Source organism: Chaetura pelagica, unplaced genomic scaffold (genome assembly GCF_000747805.2).
Source record: "Chaetura pelagica isolate M959 unplaced genomic scaffold, ChaPel_1.0 scaffold135, whole genome shotgun sequence".
Classification (NCBI taxonomy): Eukaryota; Metazoa; Chordata; class Aves; order Apodiformes; family Apodidae; genus Chaetura; species Chaetura pelagica.
In genome coordinates, this window is record NW_009953649.1 from 3,151,740 (window position 1) to 3,174,181 (window position 22,442).

At 36.1% G+C, this 22,442-nt stretch overlaps 1 protein-coding gene across 1 annotated transcript in view; it reads right to left on the minus strand.

Annotated features, from left to right (window-relative positions):
- The window catches only part of STXBP5 (syntaxin binding protein 5 (tomosyn)), a 100,846-nt gene that overhangs the window by 46,876 nt on the left and 31,528 nt on the right, over positions 1-22,442 (minus strand). Inside the window, exons 4-8 of the mRNA XM_009999976.1 lie at positions 14,540-14,674; positions 13,411-13,474; positions 11,609-11,692; positions 4,986-5,109; positions 2,734-2,812 (exon numbers count right to left, since the gene is read on the minus strand). Of these exons, the coding sequence (XP_009998278.1) occupies positions 2,734-2,812; positions 4,986-5,109; positions 11,609-11,692; positions 13,411-13,474; positions 14,540-14,562 (374 nt within the window). The 5' untranslated portion in view covers positions 14,563-14,674. The remainder of the gene's footprint in view (positions 1-2,733; positions 2,813-4,985; positions 5,110-11,608; positions 11,693-13,410; positions 13,475-14,539; positions 14,675-22,442) is intronic.

Consider the following 22,442-nt stretch of genomic DNA (forward strand, 5'->3'; position numbering starts at 1 on the left):
ATAGTAACCTTTCTACATACATTGTCCTAGAAATAAAGGTACTGCCACAGGGTAAACAAACTTTGTTTTTGGAGACTTCAGAGACACTATCTGCAGTAGACTACAAACAAAAACAAAACAAAAAACCAAACCCAAACAACAGAAAAACTGCAAACTTAAAATATAAATAGGTAGTCTATAAAAACCATTAAAAGCCTCAGATCCTCCTATTTCCCCAAATTCATCTTCACAATATGGAGAACATAATGATAGAAGAAAGTGAGAAGGGAGTAGTAAGAGCTATAAAAATAGAAAGAATAGGATCTGTAGCCCCTACTACAATTTGCCAGCTGTATTCCTTCTGAGTCATTCTGGACACCTTTTCTCTAAAAAGAAGTTTACTGAAAATTAAATACAGTAAAGAATACAAGAAAAGAATAGCAAATCAATCATTTTCCACATGAGAAGATACAGAAACAAACCCAGATCCTAGACTACTCTGGATAAGGATGGAACAAGAATGAAGTTGACAGACAGGTGTTAAGAGTTCCATAAGGAGCATGGGAAAAACAAACATGGAATGGTAACTCACTGTTTTTCACAATAAAATAGTTAGGGGAAATAACTGAAATATAAATTAAGAAGGACCTCTTAAATATGTTGTAAAGCTTTTTTTGTTTTGTTTTGTGGAATTTTGTGCTTTGTTTTTCAAGAGCAGCTAGAGCAGACTGCTATAGAAGCAAGTTTAATTTATTAGTTTTGTATACTCTTTCAGTACCTAGAAAAAAATATGTCCTATCCAGGAAGGATTTTCCTCTGTGCTACAGAAATGAAACCATGAACAACAAACAACAGTGCTTTTAGCTTAAGTAAAACCTGCATCATGGTCATACATAATCAATTTCAACTGGTGAAAAGAAAAACTAACATTTTAAGTAACGGAAGGTAGCTTTTCCTTGCTTTAAAATTCTTACAGGATTACAATTGAAAATTGAACTGTGATGTGAACTGAAGTATATGCAGCAGCAAATGAATAGAAATTTTCAGTGCTGTTTTCACCATCATGGTACAAATTGAGTTTTGTTTGTTTGTTTTAAAATTAAAGTTCTGGAAGAGCATCACAACAGTTATAGATCAGAAGTACACTTAAAGCAAATAAGATATTAGAGAGAAAATATGAAAATGAAATGCGTCGAAACATGCAGTTTGGATGAACACCAGAAAAACCAGAGGTGTAAGAGAAGAAAAGGCCACACTAGAAAAAGTAGTCTCCCCAGAGAGCTATGCAGCTATGTGTTCTTAAAAATTATACAGGAATAAACTGTGTGAAAAGTCAATTAGTTTTCACATTGTAATATTCCTTCAAAATGACTCTTCATAACAGAAGGGTTTTGATTGCACAAAGTGTAACTCGCTGAAGCTGAGGCTACTTTTGGTTACCTGTATCTTTCTTTAGATCAGCTTTTGACATTTCAGTTCAGAAAGGAATATGCACAGATGTAGAGTGCTGCAACTAAAATATGGCTTTCCAGCTGATCACAGATGCTCATACATCTGTGAATTAGGCTCAATCTTAAATTTCTATCTAGTTCACTTTTAGCAAACAATAAAATACAGAAAACCATTGACATCATATGTATGAGAATACCAATATCTACTAGGAACTATATTACATCAATTAAATTATCATCTTCTATAGTCTCCAATGACTGGAAAGCAAAACAATTCATAAACCCCCCTCAAAAGAAAAAATGAAAAAATTCAGGTTGGCAAATACTTGAAGAGATTTCCTCGAATATTTTATCATTTTACTCCAATTTTTTATTTATTTTTTTTTACTCCAGCACTTTATAACACTTAGAACCATAAATAAAAGAAATTACACATAGCTCATGAAATCCTTCAATTCTAATTGCAGTCTTGGTAAGAGAACACGCTACCCAAGATACTGTAATTCCATTTGAGCCTCTCATTGCAATTACTGCTTTGTTACATTCTCAACATGCATAATTAGGCACAATTCACTGCATAAATTACTGCGCTTTACCAGAAAAACTTCTGTTAAGTAGCATTTTTGTGGGATGAACACATTCAGAATATTCACATCAGGCTACTATTTATCAAAGTTCAGTGTTTCAGGTCTGTCCTTTAGTGTTTTTTCTTCTTTATCAGCCTTTTTTTTGTTTTCTTTAATGTTCTCAAAAGATTAAGCAAAAAGACACAAGTTTTGTAGCATCAAAGCAGAATGTAGATAATGCATTACCAATATCTTTACACAAGTATAGGTTTCATAGAACCATAGAATGATATCTAAATGGCCCCAGTATTGATCATACCAGTGATGCCAATTTTATTTCTGTTCATAGAATCATAGAATGCCAGGCTGGAACGGACCTCAAGGATCACCTGGTCCAACCTTTCTAGTTGGTACCATAGTTTATATGAGATGGCTCAGCACCTTGTCAAGCTGAGACTTAAAATTGTCCATCATGGGGGAATCTACCACTTCCTTTGGGAGACTATTCCAACGTTTAATTGTCCTCAGTGTGGAAAATTTACCTTTGTATACAGTACTTGGTTCACATATGTTTTGTAGTTTATTCAGCAATATCTAATTTACCAAAACCTTTTCAGCTACTGTAACATAGCTCAGTCTCATCAGGATATGCATCCCAACACCTGGGAAACAAGTATGTTCCCAGAGACCTGCATTTATTTTTCAAGTGTCAATTTTGCATGTAAAAAAAGTCTTACCCAGCTCTAGTTGTTTTATATTCCACTTTAAGGATAGGTTTGCAGGGTTCTGGCTTCTTTCCATCCTTCAGCTGCTTTCCTAAAGTGAATTTTGTCCTTACATTAATCTTAAAATTTCACAACATGGTAACAAATTACAAAATTCACTATGCAAGCTACAAAACATTAATGCTAACATATATTCAACACTTTGAATACTTTGGAATATTATCATTAAAGATTTGTTACATCTCTTAATACACCAATCTAAAATATTTAGGTTTTGTTGGTTGCTTTTTTTTTTCCAGGGTGGAAGGACTTTCTGCAGATTTTGGTTTTGTTTGTTTTTTAATTGAAGTGTTATGGAATATTTGTTTTCAAAAATATAATCCTCCCCTAATAAAGTAGTTTTAAGTAGCACTGGAAGAGACGTAATTTGTCTCATGTTCACCAGTTTGCAATGAAAATTGGTCAGATTTTAAGTAAAATCAGGTTTATTCTCAGTTTTATTCTTAAGGGCTAAGTTATGAACTTGAACATGAAAGCCAGCAGCTTCTCTCCTGTGTACTACTGGAAACTCAAGTTTCTAGAGATACAACTCCCCATAGATTCAGCAGAAATGTATTAGCTTAACACTGATACTTTTTAATACAATTATAAAGTTCTGCAGACAGTATATTTTGCAGCCCAACATCTCATTACACAGAATCACACAATGGTTTGTGGTGGAAGGGACCTTAAAGATCATCTAGTTCCAACCCCCTCCATGGGCAGGGACACCTTCCACTAGACCAGGTTGCTACAAGCCCCATCCAGTCTGGCCTTGAACACTTCCAGGGAAGGGGCAGCCACAACTTCCCTAGGCAACCTGTGCCCGTGTCTCACCACCCCCACACTAAAGAATTTTTCCCTAATATCTAATCTAAATCGACATCCTTTCAGCTTAAAACTGCTCCCCCTTGTCCTGTCGCTAAATGCCCTTGTAAAAAAGGCCACTATTAGGTTTCCTTGGAGCCTTCTCTTCTCCAGGCTGAACAGCAACCCCAGCTCTCAGCCTGTTTTCATAAGACAGGTGCTCCAGCCCTCTGATCATTTTTTTGGCTCTCCTTTGGATTCACTCCAACAGCTCCATGCTCTTCCTGTGTTGGGGCCTCCAGAATGGGACACAGTATTCCAGGTGGGGTCTCACAAGAGCTAAGTAGAGGGGGAGAATCACCTCTCTCAATCTGCTGACCAAGCTTCTTTTGATGCAGCCCAGGACATGGCTGGCTTTCTGGGCTGCAAGTGCACTTTGCCAGCTCATATTCATCTTCTTATGAACCAGCAACCCCAAGTCCTTCTCCTCAGGGCTGTTCTCAATCCATTCTCTGTCCAACCTGTAATTATGTTTGGGATTGCACCAAACTAGGTGCAGGACCTTGCACTTGGCCTTGCTCAACTTCATGAGGCTGGCATGCGCCCACCTCTCAAGCCTGTCAAGGTTCCTCTGGATGGCAGCAGCAGCAATTTTTTATTGTTTGACTCCTACAGGATCATAAAGAAATCCACAGCTTCCTTTTTGCACTTGAGTCCATAGCCAGCACAGTAAACATAGACTTTGCTGGAGGGTCAGATAGGTAAACCAGGATGCTTAACAACGTGTACTACAACACCAACCTCACAGATTATCCTCACTTTTACATTCAAACTTGACAATATGAGATAAATAAGTTGCTAAAAAAATTATTTAGAGACATGCACACCATGTAAACCTGGTATTTGTATAGAATCTCTTTGAAAAGCAGCAGCATATTTCACAGAACAGTTACATGTAATGTTAATTTCCCATATTAACATTAATGCAAGTCTTCTCAGAAGTGGGAACATCTTACCAGATGCTAGTCTTACTCTGTTACAAACCTTTCCAAGAATTTATATGGTAATCTACACATTTATACAGGAAAAAGATGCCTGTTTACATGTATTTTAAGCAACATATGGGATTGTAATGTCAAGCAAAAAGCAAGCCCTGCATTAGTTAATTTGGAGATCAAGGCCATTGTGTGAAAGGCAAGCTTAAAGTTCATAGATTTAGATAAAATGGCACTGATTCAGATTCTTATTTCATACTTTTTAAAACAATTAAATCTACCAGAATTAGATATAACAAAGTTTTTTACTTGGACTGCAAGTGCATTTTTAATACTTGGTTTTGCAAAACACACTTCTATTAAAAATAAATTTCCTGTGTTTTAAGAACTGTCAAATACAGTGGGTATCCATTTTCATCCTACCATGTGGAGTGATTGTCTGGAATGGTTTGGTAGGAGATTTTACATTCCATATGGTCAAGGTACCATCCGAGTGACTACAAATAAATTGTTTTCCTTCATGATGCCAAGCCACAGAGTGAATAGCCTATGCAAGAGAAAAAAAGAAAAAACACTGTGAGTTGAAAGTCTTAGTATAATACTATTTCATTCCTTCCTCAATGACGTTAGAAAGCAAAAGGAAATTAGAAAAAGTACTACTTAAATCATACTGCTCTTACTATGTCCTAATTTACCAATGACACATTTTCTGCTCATAATCAATTCTTCCTGACATAACTTCAGCAAAAATACTGTCTTCATTGTAGTGACATGTTTAAGGGGAAATGAAATCCCAACTATTTTCCTACTACCCAAAGGGTGCAGAAAAAATTATTACCTCCTTAAAGCATGGAACTTTGATAGATTTTCCTAACACTTATGGTAACGACATTACTCTAGATATGAATATGTGAAAGGTGGACTGTACAAGACCACCTTTTCAGTGGATACCCTTAGTAGAGGTTCTGTCTGTAAGCAGGACTTACCAGCTCTTCAGGTATCTAGAGATTTTCTCTGTGAGAAAACCAAGAGTGTGAGTAATAGGGAACCCTGACTAGCAGTGAAAGCTTAGGCAGTAAATTACTGCCTTCTCTTAGGTGAATAGAAAATTGTGCAAGACAGATCTAAACTAGCTTTACCTAAACTATTATACATGTCTTCACATCTCATAAAAATTATACAGAACAAAACAGTTTCAAGCAATACAATTGAGAGAATCAAGAGATGACAACAACAGAGGAAAATTACTACATTATGCAAGTGTAGATTCTTCAGTAATAACTCTTCCAACTTAAAGCAGTAAACTATTTACTAAGTTTAGCATTTCTTAGTAAAATTTAATCTTGTTCCAGTGTATTACACAAAAATTCACATCAGCAAGTTTGAAAGTGCAGACTTGGTAAAACAGAGGTTGCATTTCAAAAAGCTCTTTTCATTAAGAGAAAAAATAATCTGTACTATGATTGTATGACGTAAAATGCATGTTTTACACACTCCTCTAGGTCAAGTCTAAGCCTGACAAGAGTAGGCAGCCCACAGTGTAAATTAAACAGATTCTGATATGCATTTATGTAAAAATAGGTCTTAGGAATCAATAAAAATTGCAAGCTTTATGGAAGGAAGCATAAATCTGAGAAATGAACACTTTTTCCTTTTCTTGAAAAAGATGAAGCAAACACAACAACTCGTTACTGTTGAAATGGCATTACTGCTCAAGAACATAAAGATCTGATAAACTAAGCACAAAGGAAAAGGATTACTGCTATCACTTAATTTCTGCAAGGACCTGATGGGACAGAAAGAATGCTGAATAATGAGGTGCTGGCTTTATTGTCTAGTTTTATAAAGCATCTGGTTATGTTTAGCAATGCAGCTAAATACTATTTAGAGCATATAAAAAAAATACATGTTTTATGTATTTTAAAAATAATCCAACTAACAAATTCTGTGGGCTGAGTATAATAAACTTTGGCAAAGTGCACTATCCTTTGCTATTTTCAACAGCCTAAGAAAAAATGGGAAAAAACTGCTGCAAGAGAAAGAAGCAAAAAAATAATGTAGCTACTGAGACTTAAATGGAAATACATAATGAAGATTGTTTTAATGCAATGAAATGTGCAAGGGCCTAATAACAGCATTAACATGCTTTGGTTTCTGGCAATTCATGTATCAGGGCTGCTTATTTTCCCCCTCCTCTTAATCTCTTAGGCTACTTTGACATGTTTTTAATGCTGTAAAATAATCTCATATATTCAGCCATGTACTAGAATACCGAGCCTAAAAATAGCAATCTATAATGCATTTGCTGCATTAATGCTATCAAAGCTTATTTTAAATCAGAACCAAAAAAATACTACTTGAAAAACGCACTTTATTAAAAATACACTTCTAGTTATCAGAAGTTGCACTTGAATTTTTTAGAAACTGAAGAAGTAGTTAAGAAATTTATTTCTTTAACACCTGAAAATACAGCACAGGAAACATGTACAGTATAATTTTATTAAAAAATCCTGATGTTTGAACACAGAAGGCATAAGAATGATGCAAAAGGAATTTACACTTATTTTTGCATTGAGAATGCCCAAGGCAAAAAGGATGTTTTGAGGAAAGGGTTTCAAAGAAACTTTCTAAAGAGATTCACAACTGCAGTACCATTATGTCACAGATAATTTCCTCCAAATTTTGTGAAAAAAGTTATATTTGTGCATTCTTTTAACTAATTCTAAACATGCAACATCTTATGGTTATAATAAAAAGCATACAGTACTGCAAGTTCAGGATCTCATTTGTAATAGAGAAAAATCAAGAAAAAAATTCTAAGTAAATTCCCTGTTACAAAGGGAAGAATATACCAGAAATCAGCACTAACAGTAATCATGACCTCAAGCTGCCTCCTCCAGTCATTGTTAAGCAGAAATATGATTCATATTGTTTTAGGGGTGGTGGTGTTGCCCATCCTAGAAGCTTTCCTGTCCTTGGGATGAGTACTTCTAGTGTTCTTGTGCTGCAACTATCAGAGCAGTGTCCTGGGCAGGCATACATGTTCAGGTAAGAAGAAACCATGGATACTGTTCCACTTATGTAGCTTTCAGACAATAAAATGAGACTGCCCAACCACAACGTGGGAATTGGCTTCAAGAAAACCTCCTAAAGGTCAGGTAATTTGGAGTGAAACCAAGCAAGAAGGTACAAAAAGATAATAGGATTCAGCTTCTTCCCTGAGGAAATAGCAAAGGTACTCTTCCATAAACTGCTGATCAGGCAGGAAATTCAACCTTTGTTGTTTCTTAGCAGAGGATGATCATAAAGGATGACACTTGAATCCCTTGGCACATCTGAAGTTTTGAATCAAAAAGAGTTGTATTAAACAATGGTGGTAGACTGCACAGCCCCTCAAGTTACAGAAGACCAATGTCAATTACAAAGTGATGAGAGAAGCGTACTAACCCAATGGCAAAGTTTCTAGCCAACAGTCTTTATGATACCAATGTGCCTGGCCATCCTGTTGATGATGTCTGATGAATCCTAGCTGCCCCATAACAGCCACCATCATTCAAACAAAACAGAAAAGTATGTTTCACAGCAGTGCTACAGGAAAAAGACCACACAGTTGGAGAGGATCCAGCTCCAAGGTCCCGACAACTACATCTCATACTTCCATGTCATGCAGAACTGCAGCTGTGCCAAGCTCTGCTGATGTCAATCCTGCAACTTGGAGCAGCAACAACCTCACACCCCAGAAAGAACGCTGCAATTTTTAACAGGCACAGAATCACTACCTTTGCAATGACTGGTGATGAATTTCTGACAGAACCACACAGTTAACCAGAAGAAAAATTTAATTTCAACAGGGTTAGAGCCAGAGAATGTTTCCCTTGTGCTAATAAGCAGACCTGTTCACCCACCAAGATGCTTCTGTGACCTCTGCTATACTTCAGCAGTCTGAGAGGGCACAGCCAGGAAGGAAGAAGGGACACTAGACAGCGTTTCCTGTGTCTAATGAGCAGCTCTCCACCAAGATCCCAAGTGTGACTAGGTTGGACTAAGTCGCCCTCCTCTTACTGGTTGTCAACTTCACACTCAGAAGAGGTCTCATCAAGAACAGGTGGAGAACTGAGGACATAAACCTTGAGGTTCTAAATCCTGCTCCTGCTAAAGGGCAGAATGGCACATGCATCACCTTCTCTGAGAGAATGGGTGAAACACACCCATGGATGGAATACAGCCCTTAAAGTCAGGTTATGAAAGAGGCCTCTGGCAAAGCCACTGAACTAGGAAATAGACGACCAAAAAGAGCTAGAAATATTCTCTCCACAGAAGTGTTCAAATTTACAGGGATCACTAGCAGGAAACAAAATGGCAGAGAGCTTTTTCTGCTCTGCACCACGCTTGCCAGAAGCAGAGAAAGTCTCATCAGATAAGGCATTATTCCACTACTGCCACATTCCATATGTGCACTCTCTTGAGCAATGAAATCACTGCTTTGACAGAAGTCCAAAGATTATCCTCGAACCTTTAAGTTTTCACATGCAATAGGTCTTTCCAACTGATACTTTTCTTGGGTGTACAGTAAGAGGGGAAAAGAGTTAATTATACTGTGACTTTGTGTTGCCATGCAGTCAGAACTAATTATGGAAAGCTATTGTTGGGGTGGACAGTGTCAGATTGCCTTTTTGGACAGCAACACGTTCTTAGATTAGACTAAGCTAGTCATTGAAGATCTTGACAATACAATACTTCAATAATTATGATATGTCACCCTAATTATTAGTTATTGAAGACAGATGGCAGAAGGATCTAAATAAGGAATTAATGTAGCCACCAATTTTTTTGGCATTTCATTTTTGGCTAAGTATTTTAATTGCTAATTTATTCAATTAGAATGAACGGGTTATCAGAATTCCAACAATGTCAGTCTGCATTTTTTACAATATGAGTTATGGCATTGGCTGAGAGTCAAAAAGTCACCCACCTTTCCACAGTAATCTCTTTGAGCATAAGCAAGTGAGAATGCTTCACTTTTCTGTTAAGGAAGCTGGTCATAAAAACTAGCAAGGTTTTTTATTATTTGGCAATATAATTTTATTCTTGCAAAACAATAAAAGACCTCTTTTCTTCAGTGTTTCTTACCATTTACATTTACTTACTTGAAACTGTGCTAGCTGAAAAACAGCAAGAATGATATATTTGTATAGGCCACTAGTTAGGCAGTACTGATCATAATGTTATTAAGAAAGACAACATTATGGAGTTATATATTCCTTTTACTGACAATTTGAGGGAGATCCTCCATTTCTGCAGATAAATTAAAAAAATGAGAAGAACTGAGAAACAAAATGAAAGAAAGATACAGGAGAATCCTCACCTTACCTGACTCACACTAAAAAACAGGAAGATAGTTAAATATAGCATATATAAAATAATCTACTTTCTGCAGCTTTCTATTCATGATCTTTGCTGTATCTGATAGGATTTTCTCTCCAGGCCATCTGTCCAGAAACAGTTACAGCACACTCCACAACGGCACCTTTCATTTCAAGAAACATTTTTTCAATTCTGTTAGACAAACTTAATAATTTATTTCTATACCATTCAGGCCAGAATCCAGAAGAACCTGAAACTGCCTAAACGTATCAAATCCAAATTCAAAGATTAGATCTAAATAACTTGCCCATTGAGAAAGAAATTCCTTGTCATACAATGTTAAATGGATAAAACCCAACAAATTACTATTGCATACAGTTATCTTTTTTCCAAAGACATATTTTCCTTAAGGGGCAACCTGAACTCACAGAGAAAGCATACTTCGGCTTTTAAGAATTGAACAGCCACTATTTTTTAAGCAACTTTATGTTGATTCTCACTAATGAGAACAGTGACACTAATCAAATTCACACTACAGATCTTAATTTTTTTTTTCCTCTCCCCTTTGTACCTATTCCCAATTTGTAACACACATTTCTTTACCAAAGGATCTGGCCTGAGGTATTTCATTACCTCTTCTGTAATCAAAATATAAACTGAAAAACTAAATGCATTTGCTCATATATCCTAAGGGAAATCAAAGATGAAATGGCTGAACTATTCACTGCTGTTTGCAACCTCTCAAATCAGGGTTGGTTCAGAACATGAAAAGTGTGGAGTAAATTTTAAAAAAAACAGACCACAAAATCCAAAGACAAACAGAGCAAACAGTGTGTAGTGTCTACCCCAGCTAAGCTTCTAGACATTGCAACAAAATCTTACTGACAAACAGAGTTAATTGACATATGGATGAGAACAATATACCACGTAAGGGAAATCAACGTGCTTTTTGTAAAAGGAAATCATATCCAACAAACCTCCGAAAATGTTAACAAGTACGTGTCAATTAAGCTGTCTACGTAATTTTCGAAGTCTTTCAAGAACATCTCTCAAAGGAAATGGAAAACAAGCAGACTAGAGATCCTTAAACATATGAATAACTGGTTAAGATACCAGGAAATAAAGCAAGCTAGAATGAAGACAGGCTAGCAGTAACTGGATGTTCATGGATGCAGGTAGAGACTCTCAGGAATCCATGCTGCTCAGTTTATTTAAAATAACTGAAAGTTAGAACAAGTATATTAAGGTGACTGTACCAAAGCATATTCAAGGTAGAAATCAGGATTCCAGTGAAGAACTACAGAAAGACGAAACATTTTGAATGTGAAGTGATGCATGAATACAATTGACTTTTGAACTGAAAATTAACACTGAAGAATTACTATTTCAGAGTCCTCCTTCCAAGAAATTCTTCATTGTTGAACTAACACACACAAGCATCAATACTGAGACAGAACCACCAGAAAAAAACCCACCAAGACAGTGAACACTTACTCAATCTGAAGTTTCTATTACTTAAGAACTATGGCTCTTCTAAAAGAATACTTCAAGCACTTGCAATTTCAAAGAGACTTATTTATTGATTCACTGGTGACAGAAGCAGGAGATGAAAAAAAATAAAAAATCACTATTAGGACAGTGAATGGTATCCTCATAGTAAGTAATCCAATGAAAATAGTTACCTCATCATGTGAGTATCTGTAATCTGCCTTCTTTGACTTCAGATCCCACAATACCACTGTTCCAGACTCAAAGCCAATCAGAAGCTGCAATAATAAGCAGATACATTAAGTCGTTATTAGGATTAACAAAATAGCATCATTTGCAATGCCTGTAGTTCTTGCATGTAAGAGATGCAGTGTAATACTACACGTAGTAACTCAATGTAGTTATGAAGACAACCATTAGTGGGAAGCAGTGAAGACCTCAATGTTAGAGGTTTACTTTGTACTTATTGTAAAGAACTTTATATTAAAGTCCCTCCAGATGTTAATCACAATTGAGATAACTGGCTAACAGAAGACCAAGTATGTAAGTTGTTAAGATGAAGAAAGCTGGAAAGAAATTGAACAATTTTCCAAATAATCTTTTTGCCAGAAGCAAGATTAGGCCATTTCTGCAGGGAGAAAAGATTCAAATTGCTCAAACTAATTGATTGGTCTTACTCATTAGTGACTATCTAAGCTTATCCTATCTTAAGTGACACTGTCTAAGTGACAACAAAACAAGGCCAATTTAATTCAGTAGTAACAGTCTTGGCACTTATTACATAGAAGGTGGCAATACAGACTACAAGACCATTCCTTTGAGGAATCTTGCTACAGAAAAAGCAGCTTCTAGCATTAAGCAGCACGCCTTCACTCTCACATCTTCTTCCCCAGCATGGACATAAAAAAAGGAATAGTTGGCTGCTGGAATTTATTAGGTGTTGAAACAGCCTATTTTCTGTGAGAAAAAACACAAGTTCCCTGAGGACACTTCCTTTATATTACAACTTAGAAAACACTGCCTTCACACACATGCCAAGGATAAAGACCTAAATTATTATGGACTAATGTAATACCCAGAAGTTTTACCTGGACATTGTTTTCAGCACAGTAAGACTTTCAAGGCATACAGTTGTTTCCAGTATGCAAATTAGCAGAGAAACACCTTCTGGCTTACAGATAAAAGTATTTGATGTATTTCAGTGTTATACAGCACTAAAATACCCTAAAATTATGACATACATTTGATCTAGTAAAAGCGAATATTAGATTTGTTTTTCTCACTATAGAGCTATGTATACCATTTTGAATTATATTACCTATCATAAGCAATATTATATAATTTTCTATTCTAACTTTAAACATGCAAGAATTCAGTGATTAGAAGGCTAATAGCATGGAAATACTCAATTCAGTACACAGGAGGTTCTTGCAATTGCAGGGTTTTTTAAGTGATATTTTTCTGAAGAGAAAGAAGAATTTAAGGTCAGATTCTAAAACACTGATTGATAGCAACAGCAATTCTTTAATTGTTGATAATTAAATGTAGGGTGGGGATGAAAGACACTAGAGCAAATAGATATTTTTTCTTTTCTGAAGTTACCATAGCTTCATGGCATTAATATTCTATGCTCCATGATTCTGGAATGTGATTCAAACTTAATTCTCCATAGAAACTCCTTAGTTATGAAAAAACCTTCGCTCATGAAATTATCCTTGTTGGACTGAAACCTCAGGTGTACAGAATACAAGCTTGTAACTAGCATATTATTAAAACACTCAATTCACCACCGAGACAAGAGTACTATTCGCTTTCTGTTCAGTTTTATCCACCACTAATATGTCAAATGAAAAGCAAGTAAACAAAAAACCAGCATTTTCTCCTGTGTATGTGGAACAGTAGCAACAAAAGGCAGTAGTATCTATACTTCAAAAAAAGAAAAAAAAAAGTCTTACTTGAAAAATTGTGTATTGAGTAGTTTTTAAACATACCCTACCTTTCCTTCATCCATTGGATTGTCACTGATGTGTACAATCGGTCCTGGGTGAGATTTGGATGACCTAAACAAGAAATACTTTCATTTAATTGAAAAAAATTCCCCTGCCCAAAACTGCATCCCAAAATGATTGCAACTAACACAGATTCTGGAGATATAAACTATATAAGCAAGTTATTGACATTTCACCATAGAGTAGCTTTTACTTTTCAAGCACATTAATACTTTATTTCTAGAAACTTAGTTTCTGTCTCATTATAACAAGACTTATTTAGTACACAAAAAATGCCATTAGCTTTACAATATTGGCATCTTAATGTTTGTTGTTACAGAATTGACATAATTGAATAAAATATTTATTTTGATGCAGGAAAACAGGCCTTGCCATTATTCATAAACTTGCTAAGCTAGGTGTTGTTAAAACAACAACAGAATTAAGCTTTATGTTCTTTCTGCTATTCAAGAAGGTGGACTAATGAAGTGTTTGTTTCAGACTTTGCCAAGTGATGGACTTAATGTGTGCTTGGAAGAGAAACATAGCATTCTGGGACCCAAATAACAACAGGAAAATAGCAGCACAAAAGTAGATGTTTTCACTCTCCAAACAGTACACTTGCATACAGAACTTTACTATTAAAATAGGAGAAGCAATGATAACAGCCGTAAAATATGCCTTGCATTTGGAATAGGCTTATTTAAATGTACATTTCAGCCAGTAATTTGATACTTGGCAAGCATCAGCCTTCCTACAATGCATGTCCTTATACCTTGGGCTGTAACTCCAAAACTACACAATACACAGGCCTGCCCAAGTATCAGCCACATCATATTTAAACATGTACTATTTTTCTAGTTCTTTATCATGACAAACAATTATTTTAATGTATATTTTTATACTGTACTTTTTAATGTTTATTCCAGACACTATGTTAGTGCTATAGGCAGAAACAATATATATTAACATTAACACTTCACATTTACAAGAAGAAGTATTTACATGACTAGTTATGTGCTTTGATTGCGTATTTGGTATAGTGAGAATAATATGGAGGCCATTTCTGCAACTGACGTTAGTATCTAGGGCACTTCTGATCCCTCCCCTCAACAGACAATACTTGATTAAACTCACAGTTCAATGGCTTTATTCCACATGATGACATAGCCTGAGAGAGTAAATGATTCCACATTGACAATGTGAATGTTTCCTCTTTCAGTGCCCACATATAACCATTTACTTTGGAAAGGCAGATGACAAAATGTTATCCTGAAAGAGAAACACACCAAAGAAGTAATTTATATATTTAGATGTCCTATACTTCAAGGTCTACATTGCCAAAAGGTAGAAGAAAGGGAAAAGGCAAACGGGAAGAATAAAGACAAGTTACAGTATCAAAGCCAGTACATGACAAAAGTAAGAGATACTCAGACAACATAAAAACTCCCCTTGGTTTCTGTTTTTTGTTTATGCTATGCTAAAACTATTAAGTCATTCAGATAAAAATCACACAGCCACCTTTGAAAATTAACATATTAAATGGCTTTGCTCAAGACTGCTGTCATTTTAAAATGAAAATACAGTACTCCTTTGTTATAATCTATAAATCTCCCTCTAAAATCTATCTAATTTCAAGTTTCAAAGAACAGAGGATTCTTAGAAGTAGTCTTATACAGGTTTCAAGTGGGGACACAAAGGCAGAAAATAAAGCATAAGAAACGTAAGCATACACATAATTTAAAGTACTCCCTAAAGAGAAAATCTAAAGCAAATCCTAAATAACTATAAAAGTAATTTTTAAAGCAGTTAAAATTTGGGGATGTTCTTTTACTTAACCCACATTTCAATTCTCTGCCTTCTACTTTTATCTTCTGCTAGAAAGAAGTCCCTCAACAAATCCAAAAGCTAACAAACGTTTGTACCATCAGAGGAATCTTCTTTGACCATGGCTTCAGCACAGATCTTAGTATTTGAAAACTTGGTTATTTGTGTCTTTTTGGGTCCTGTTTATTTTTTACTATTTCTTCAAAATTGATAAGGAAATGTCTGTAGAAACAACCTTCTAAAGCATCTGATTTTTCTATACAACATAAATACTAACTTAAAATTATAGTCTAGAAACTTTCTGGAAACTCTAAACTCTAAACCACTTTAATCTGACAGGGTCCAATATTGAAAGAAATTGCCAAGCTACTTGAGCTTTCACAAGTGTTTTAGTGATAACGAAAAATAATTATTCAGTGGAAACTTGTTCTGTCAGCTTTAATCCTTAGCTTTACTGATTTTTTTTGTTCTTGTTTTCTCCCAGTTGGGCTCCCTTCTTGCCAAATCCACGCACCACTTCACAAGCCTGTAATAATTATTTATGTAAAGAACAGCTTCAGATCCTTTGCATTAGATGTTCTATACACACACAGCTTCAGCACAAAGGCAAAGGCTAACAGCAGCAATGAAAAAATTGCTGATGGCTGAAAAGATTAATTTGTATTAGAGGTTTCAAAAGTTAAGATTTCTGTAGTAATACTACCTGGATCAAAAGTGTACCACTTCACTTTTTATAACACTAATTTGCTCCTAGTTAGGGAATGTAGTTTGCTCAAGGAAATCTTTATCAGATTTTTAACTTCCTTGATCTCTTGTGCCAAAGCCAAAAGGCTGCACTAATTTTTCATTGCTGTTTTACAGAAAAAAGGACTATATAGAAGATTTAAAATGCTCTTACAACTCATTGAACTTAAAGCGGTTGTAACATTTGTACTAAGCACACCAAACTCCACAAAAAAAAAATAAAAATATTTTCTTGGAAGCTAAAATCACATACATCTGTATATGCACTTCCTAGGCAGGCCTCTAAACCTTACTGCCCAGTAGCAGAGCTCTCCACTACAAGCAGGTCATGGGGAAGGGGAAAGAGATGCAGTATAACAGTGGATCTAAAAACATGACCTAGCAACCAGAAATAATGCTCACGAGCAGGGTCATGGGCCTGCATCAGACTTGTCTATATCTCTGAGTTAATATTGTCAGTTACAGTTGTCTAACACTTCTGTTATGAAAAAAATGTGATGTAATTTAATGGTGATGAAAAAATAAAAATTGAGGCTGCAGCTGATTGCTATAGCAGAAGGGCAAATGAAATGTCCAGCTCCTCAATACCCTTGATACCCTTCTTGAATATGCAGCCATAATCAGCTTACTGTCTCCTCTGTGCAACCAAGATTAATTTTGTCAAGAGTTAGCAAGAAATAAACTGATTCCACATGAAGAGTAAATTAGAGTCGAACAAGCAACTTCACAAAATATTTACAAATGCTCAAAAGGAGGAGGTTGAAGACACTTCAAAATTTTTACATATATGCACATATAAAACAGGGTTCTTACTCTCATCCTTCAAAGTGTGCTTTTACCAGTCTTCTAAAGTCAGAAAAAGTCTTGCAAGATTTTTATGGAACTTTGAAAAATATTCTTAGAGCTTTTGTTTCACAGAACAACTGATGACTAGTTAAATCCAACAGAAAATTGTCATGCTGATCCTGCTATAATGAAAGACTCACCATTTCACCTTAAATGTGGTAAATGTTACTCCATTTGCAAATGTAGTTTTAGTTACGTTTTCTTAATACAAAAAGTATGTCTTCCAACTTTCAGAAATGTGTTTATATTTTTGTCTAACATGATTCATTTCAGGCAAATGCATTTATTTTAGCAATATACAGCATAACATTTCCAACGTTAATGTCCATGTACTGAGCAGTGATTCTTCAGTGATTAAGGCTTGACCTTAAACTATGTTTATTTTAAACATCGGATACATTAGACCTCTGAAAAACTACAATTCAGTGAAGCTAAGACCATCTGAATGACCAGCGATGACACATTAGCACATATACGCTACATTTGGTGGCCTTCCTTGCTCTGTTGAAAACTGGACTGAGGATTGAAGGGATTCAGACTTCTGGAGGATAGAACCAACATGCCAGGTTCTTTCTGGTGGTGAAGCAATACCTTTATTTAACTTTATTTATTTAATACTTTATTTAACACTTGGTCAAGAATAGCATGTATTTTTTTTCTTCTGAAAAATGCAGATTTTCCTTTATTTTCCATTCATAATATTTTAAGATCAAGAGAACTCAATATTATTCCCCTTCTCTCCCTGTCCACAAATGGATACATACATAAATGTGAGAAATGCAATCAATTGTTGGGAACGGATTGAAAAGACTACAGATACACTCAACCCAAGTAAAAAAAATAATAAATAAATGCTTCAGGCAGTAAAAAACTGCCTGAAAACAATATATCAGCCAAAAGCAGAGAACCGTACTCTTCCTCTCCTGTATCAACCCATTCTGCCTCAAAATACTAGAACACTAGTGGAAAACACTGATAAAAGAAAAACCCTCACCGACTATTTCTTGTTCTTACTGTACTTAAAATATAACTTGTGCTACTGCTTATGGGAGAGTATGAGCAGTGACAGAAGAGTCTAAGAAGCCATTTGTAAACACACGAAAAGGCTTTCCTTTAACTGCAGAACATGTGCCTTTTTGGAAAATCTGTCCAAAGTTAGTTGAGAAAAATCTTAATTGTGGTTGTTTCACAATGTATATCAAAGTAGATATTACAGCAAGTGATAGTATTCCCTGGAGGAATTAAATTAGAAAAACAGGAAAAACTGCAATTTATTAAATACATAAGTCAGAGAATTAGGCCTTTAAGGGAACTATTAAGCAAAACTGACAGGCTGATACCTTGGTTTTGTAACAGAAATCCTTCTAAATTAGTTTTTACCTTCCCTTAGTCTACTGCATTATTAAGTATTATATGTTCTTCAGAATTTTCCACTGCTTTAACAAATCACAGTGACAAATACTTTGATGACTGACAAACACTGATAACAGGTTTTATTTTTAAGTTGTCACTAAAACTATTTCTAGAACCTCAGGCTATCATTATAGGTCTGCAGTTACTGTAATCATACTAGCTGCTCAGATAATTATTGTATACACAAAATAAATAAAAAAATAATCTAAAAAGTAAAGTGTTAAGGCACCAAAGTTGTCTTCTCCATACCTTTACCTTCAACCACGAGGCAGACACCATATAAAATTCGGGAGTTTTAAAGTTTTATTTCTTATGTTAGCTTAGACTGCATGTCCATGGTCTCTTGTTTGAGTCTTCATTGAGCAAAAAAGTCAAGACCCAATGTCAGAAGAATGTACTGATAGAAGCAAGCAACGGCTGTGATTTTGCCAGACTGCAGCGAGGGATCTGTTTCCAGATCTGGCAATAAAAATAAGCAAACAATATCTACCTGTATGAAAAAGGCCCGAAGAGGCAGAAGGAAGAGGAAGAATTTCTCTTCAACATATCCCAAAATTGTCCTTCCAAAAGACCATGAGGATAAATGCAGTATACCATAAAACCTGGACAGAGTACTTCAATTCCATTTCTATAACATGCAAATGATGCTCCTCTAAATACATTCACCTCTAAAGGCAGCTGAGAAGTACCTATGTTCTCCGAGTTGTGGTGCACACTAGCGGTGTCAAGATGGAGTAATGGGGAAGCAAGAGCCAAGATCAGACTGGCATCCACCTGGCTGGAGAACAGCCCTGTGGAAAGGGACCTGGGGGTCTTGGTGGATAACAGGCTCAATGTGAGTGAGCACTGTGCTGCAGTGGCAAAGAAAGCCAAAAGGATGCTGGTCTGCATCAACAAGGACATCACCAGCAGAAATAAAGAAATCATCATCCCACTTGGCACTTGTCAGACCACACCTGGAGTACTGTGTTCAGTTTTGGTCTGCACGCTATAAAAAAGGATGCAGACAGGCTGAAGAAGGTCCAGAGAAGGGCCACAAGGATGATCATAGGACTGGAGGATCTGCCATATGAGGAGAGGCTGAAAAAACTGCGTTTGTTCAGCCTTGAGAAAAGGAGGCTTTGAGGAGACCTTATTACCATGTTCCAGTACTTAAAGGGTGGCTACCAAGAAGAGAAAGATTCCCTATTTACAAAAAGTCATATGGAAAAGACAAGGTGTAATGGGCACAAGTTGCTTCTGGAGAGCAAGTCTTACAAGAGGTAAATTTTTCACCATGAGGACAATCAAACATTGGAATAGTCTCCCAAGGGAAGTGGTAGATTCCCCTATGCTGGACGGTTTTAAGTCTCAGCTTGGCAGGGTGCTAAGCCATCTCATATAAACTATGGTAGCACCTAGATAGGTTGGAACAGATGATCCTTGAGGTCCCTTTCAACCTGCCATTCCGTAATTCTATGAATAGAAATAAAATTGGCATCACTAATATGACCAAAACTGGGGTCATTTAGATAATTTTAGAGAAAAAGTGTCAATTTTTAATTTTTTTTTCTGTTATTGCAGGTATTTGTATTTTGATACACTTTTCCTAATCTATTTCATGGCTTACATGTTCTTTCACATTTCATCTCTCTGTTTTTAAGATGGCTTTTTAAGCTTCAGTTGTACTTCACTCAGAAAGGGTCTCCACATTTTTATTTATACACAAATAGAAAAGGACTGCTTCACTGCTTGTAATGCTGACAAAAGACATTCTGCCATGCCTTTTGAGGCAACTGATGTAGAAACTAAGAAAATTTTTCAGCATTGAAGCAATTCACACCAAATACCCTAAAGATTTGCAGATCTTTTAAATCCCCTGCACTACATATTTATGAGCTCCTGTTGATAAATCTGACACGGATCCAAAAGTAACCAGACTCTGGCATCAGAAGACATCTAGGTACCTTGCCCTTACACATGCAGTTCAGACTGAACATTTAATCTGGGAAATCATACACTACAACTTAAGAAAAACAGCCACAGAATCATTTTGGTTGGAAAAGACCTTTAAGATCATCTAGCCAAACCATTAATCTAGTATTGCCAAGTTCACCACTACACCATGTCCCTAAGCACCATATCTACATGTCTTTAAATACCTTCACTTCCTTGGACAGCCTGTTCCAGTGTCTGGAAATAATTTTTTCCTAATATCCAATCTAAACCTCCCCTGGTGCAAGTTGAAGATATTTCTTCTTGGCCATGTCAGAGATGTAGCCTTCCCACCGGAGAGGTGAGAATTATGTCCAGGACCAAGAGAAAAAGGTTTCTCAGAAAGGTAGTGCTTAAAGCTGCCCAGGAATGTGGCAGTTGACTATTACGGGCCTCACACCACTGTGAAAGTCAGTGTGCAAGGAAAACAGCTAACAAGACAATGGAGTCAGTTTATTAAAAACTGTTTCTTGGAAACCTGAAGACTCAGAGTGATAGGCCTCAACATTTCAGTTCTCCCTCAGTGCCAAAGGCAGCAGAAGGCAATTGATGCAACCAACACATGGGACTGTCTGTATGTGCAACCTCAAGAAAATGTTTTTGAAAGGAATCTGATGTTGCATGAAGGAGACATGAATGCCTCTGCTGTGAATCCAGACAACCGAGAAGTTTATTTAACTTCTCAGAAATATTGTCTGGATATGTATCTGTAATCCTTCTGTTACACTATAATACTACCCCAAAACACATAAGACAAAGGGGAAAGAGCCAGAAATAGAGACATTGATACACACAAAAGGAAAGGAAAAAAGGAAAACCAACACAACCAGAAACCCAGAAACAATGACTATCATCACCAGCTCTCACAGGCAAGAAAACCTGTATGTCCTTCTGCTATCCACAAAGTGGCAGAATCAGTCAGTTTATAAATTCAGTGAGGTGGAAGGATAAATTCTCTCACACCTAACACCTGCTGATGCACAGGCTGGGCACAAAGTAAAAGGTAAGCTATGTGTCCTAAAAGTTAAAAATCTTGTTTCTTAATAAGAATATAAGCAGGATATTTCACTCACTCTCTGTAGAGAGACCTTGTGTTTTAAACACAATGCTAAAGTTGCTGTTTATAGCATGATACAAAACCAGTGATACTCAGCATAATTTTGCAACTCTTAATTGTGCAGTTTCGTGCTGAAGGAAACTATTTAAATCCCACAGCACAAAAGCTGAAATATTGAACTGCTATAAACACATTCAGTTATCACTATGCAAAGTACTCACACTGAACACTCAGCTCTATTCTCATGCTATGATTCTGGTTATTGTCTTTATGCTAAATCACAAAGCAAGTGAACTACTTCTTTTGGCATTAGAACATGGAATCTCAGCTCAGGAAAGATATGAGTCTTAGGTAACTGAACAAATTTTTGATACTTATGAAAAACTGATTGGTTTGGGGTTTGGTTTACAGCAGACTCAAATTTGTCATCTCACTCCACTTCTTTCTTTTTCATCAAGTTAGTATGTCACTGCATCCTCTCTTTAAATTGGTTCTGTGGAAGTCCCTGGCTCATTAGTAGTATGTATTTGACCTTCTACACCTTAGATCAGCACAACGTTTAGTAGTTCCTGCACGGCAATGAAACTAAAGTCAGACGGGATATCTATCTCACAACAAGCTTTCAGTATCTACTCTAGTAAGAAGAACTATACTTATTTCAGAGTTAATCTAGCCTGACATTCACATTTGCTACTAAGCCAAAACAAACTTGAAATGAGACTTCCATTACATGGGAACAGGCAACAATTAATTCTATTATGAGTAGACTATTTATACAAGTACACAGATGACTAACTACATTGTAATTCACCAAAGAAATCTTAGAGAAGTACTAAACCTAGGATATGAAATAAGTTCACATGTTGAATGATGTATTCTGCAAAAAGGTACAACCTACACACTTCTACCTTGCATGACAAGTCATGCGAGCAATGCCCCTCATTTAAGCATCAATATGCATTTTTTCCTGGCCCATACACTCTGCTTCCCACAGTCAAAGAACTGACCAACAGCAACAGGAGCAAAAGACTAGAAAACTTGCAAACCTATCTTGTTTTACAGTGCTTCTGACATGTGCCAGCAATTTCAAGTAACAAATTTGTTATACATCAATAGCTTCATCAGAAAGCTTGCTTGAAATTACTAACCATCACTGGTATACAAAACAGTAAAAAGCTA